This window comes from Ceratosolen solmsi, unplaced genomic scaffold, assembly GCF_000503995.2.
Source record: "Ceratosolen solmsi marchali unplaced genomic scaffold, CerSol_1.0 scaffold3, whole genome shotgun sequence".
In the NCBI taxonomy this organism is placed as follows: domain Eukaryota; kingdom Metazoa; phylum Arthropoda; class Insecta; order Hymenoptera; family Agaonidae; genus Ceratosolen; species Ceratosolen solmsi.
In genome coordinates, this window is record NW_011948428.1 from 1,313,704 (window position 1) to 1,316,763 (window position 3,060).

A 3,060-nucleotide genomic window follows, 5' to 3' on the forward strand; every position below is an offset into this window, starting at 1 on the left:
TATCATTTCAATTTACAATAATCACCGGCACAATCACTTTCCGCATGAACGATGATTTTACCTACCATTTATATAGACCTTCAACTGAATTTTACGATTATTTATAATTCAAAAAATCTTCTAAGCTGACATAATAAGCAATACTTTATTAAATTTTTAAACAATTGTGGCAATATAATGTTCTTTACGCATTTGAAATATAATATGCAATAGTTCGAAATAAATTAATAATTAAACATTATATAAAATAGCTGTTATTTCAATGTTACGTTTCTATCGAATAAAATTTATTAATAAACATCTTTATATTTGCAAACTTTTGATATTTTATATTTGAAAATCCTTCGATTGAAAAACTTTCGAAGTAAATGTTAAATGCTAAACATAATAATAAAACAATATAAGTTTTCCAAATGTATGATTATTACTAGAAAAATCATAAGTTATGTATATTGCTGATTCCTTTCGGTAAGATTTTCATTTTCTGATGAATGTTTGGAGGTGATTTTAATGTACCGTCCTTATTGAATATATCCTCTGGGCAATATTTTTTCGTACATATACGTATTGTCCCTTCTTCCGAGCACCAGCAAGTGTTACAGTAAAATTTGAAATTCATTTTTGGCGTACACTTTATTTCGACTTCATCTGCATCTTTAAGAAACAGAAACCACATTGTATAGGCATCGACGTTTAATAATTTTTCATTTCTTTAATGTTATATCTACATAGTAAATACGCCTCTAGTCATCTGGCAATGACTCCGTTCTAACACACAATATCTTTATTCTGTTTTTTTTTTGGTTTTTTTTTTCCTGTTTTTTTATTCTTCATTCAAACGGTAACACTATCTTGCACAGATGGATAATTATCGAACGTTTAAAATGATTGCAAGGTAAGAAACTTACCAGAAATGCAGATGATGGCAAGTAATAAAACAAATATGCTTGTAAAATACATGATTTCAAAATGTGTGATTCTTAATAATTTTGAACGAAAGAATCATGTATATTTCGTTATGTAGCCTAAGAGTCGCTTGATCGGTTAAACTTGACACATTAAACTTGCAACGCAACTAGACGCTTCTGTTTGCAGCATAAAAGAAGGGGAAGTGTAAAGATGAGCGAGAAGAGTGCAAAACGAGGTGGCATATATCGTTGACGGTAATTTGACTGTGATGGTCTCATAGAACAGAATAAGAAAGTTTATTAGAAAATTGTTGCTCACTTCATTTTAAACTTTAACTTGATATTATACTTCCACCTCACGTTAATCTTTAAATTCGTATTATATTGCTGTTTGTGGAGCGATAATTTTCCCTCAATGATTAAATAGCAAAAAACACACGTGACACATACCTGTAGATGAGTATAGAACAAATTTCTTTAAATGTATAATCAGCAGGACATAAGGATCGAATATATTTTTCTTTTATGAAATATGTAAAATATCTTCAATCGCTCTAATATCGACTCTTTTATTATTACAATTTCATTTATAACGAAACAATTATATGAAAAACAATGGTTTTTCAATCGCAATAAGCAATGATAAATGATTTTAAAAATTCTATATACTTTTAATAAATATATATATATATATATATATTTCATTTCGATATCAATAATAAATTATTTAATATTATTGCTATGAATTAGCTATTTTTTACATTATATAAATTTATCTAATTTATTTTAACAAAATTCATTGTTGTTTATTTATTTTAAATAGCTGATCCATAACTTCTGCAAAGTAATATGAATTTAGATTTTTCTATTTCATATAAAATAAATTAATAGTTGGAATTGTAGTGGTTATTATAGTAAGAGCATTGGTAAATCCTATTCTGAAATGATTCAAAACATTATTAAATATGGCATATTAAATCACTGTTAATTAACAATTATTTTTACTTCAATGTGTTACTGTATATTGGCTTAATGTTTGCTCATATAGAATTACAATTTAAAATCTTGATTTTAATAATTTACTAATTTATTACATTATTTTTGACAAATATGTATAAGACTTGCTTTTCTTGGAAATACATGTAAATAAGGAAATATTTCATTTTCATTAATTCTATTGTATACTAGTTTTACGTAAACAATATCTGGAATAAGAAAAAGATATGCAATATATTAGTTATAAATTTTATTATATTTAATTAAATCATTCATTAAATTAGCAAACCATTCTTATTTTCTTTGTAAAAAAATAAGTAAAATAAAATTATGCAAATTAAATTGTTAGTGTCTGATATTTTGCATTTTAGATTTATCATAAAAATTTATGTTTTACTCAAATATTTGCACTATATTCACATTTATAAATATTAAATATAAATGTAATATGCGTTCAAATCATTGTCCTTAAGATTTGAAAATAATTGTAAGGAAATATAGTTGTATATGCAATATTTATTTAATTGTAGTTTTTAATAATTAAAAATTTAGAGGATATTTTAATAACATATTGGAACCATAATTTTTTGTCAAATTATACCCTCTATGATATTAATTATATTTTGAGTGTTAATTTCTTAGACAACGTACATATACGTTGAATCATCAAGTTACCATTGCGCATGGAAAACTACGATTTAAATTTTTTTTTAACATTTAAAGCTTTTTACCAAGATTCTATACTCGATTCACTTTAAATTTTTTTTCAAATAAACATTTCTATCTATTAATTATATAGAATCATGCCCATCAAACATTTCTAATCTGGTTTAGAGTTTATCTTAAATGCATCTTAATACACATATTATAGTTTTATTTAAAAAAAAATAAAATAGTTTATTTTTTATAGAATAAGGAGGGTTCGGATTTTTGTAATATTCATAAGAAAAATAATTAATTCATTGTCAAATATTCGAGTTTAAAAGTGGAAAAAATCATCGTTCTTCATAATATTTCTTCTCGAAAATTTTATATGAATAGTCGATTGCTTCGGCCCTTCTCTCATTCTCTTACTAATACTAACAACAACGCATGTATCATAAACTCAATAATCATACGAACGCATTCTAAGAAGTTGAGTAGTCGTTGACCGAAT

General features: G+C 24.8%; 1 protein-coding gene across 1 annotated transcript; it reads right to left on the reverse strand.

Annotated features, from left to right (window-relative positions):
- Positions 1 to 390: 390 nt before the first annotated feature.
- LOC105363589 (pacifastin-like protease inhibitor cvp4) lies at positions 391 to 1,075 on the reverse strand. The gene is made up of 2 exons (XM_011501326.1): positions 909 to 1,075; positions 391 to 654 (listed from the first exon to the last, which is right to left on the reverse strand). The coding sequence occupies exons 1-2, from the start codon at positions 958 to 960 to the stop codon at positions 437 to 439; spliced, it is 270 nt and encodes an 89-aa protein (XP_011499628.1). The 5' UTR covers positions 961 to 1,075; the 3' UTR covers positions 391 to 436.
- Positions 1,076 to 3,060: the final 1,985 nt, after the last annotated feature.

What these genes read in the sequence shown, in the direction of transcription:
- LOC105363589 (XM_011501326.1), bottom strand. Translation starts at nt 960, where the DNA reads ATGTATTTTACAAGCATATTTGTTTTATTACTTGCCATCATCTGCATT. An exon ending in TGCCATCATCTGCATTTCTG is followed by an intron (nt 655 to 908) that starts GTAAGTTTCTTA and finishes TGTTTCTTAAAG; the next exon opens with ATGCAGATGAAGTCGAAATA.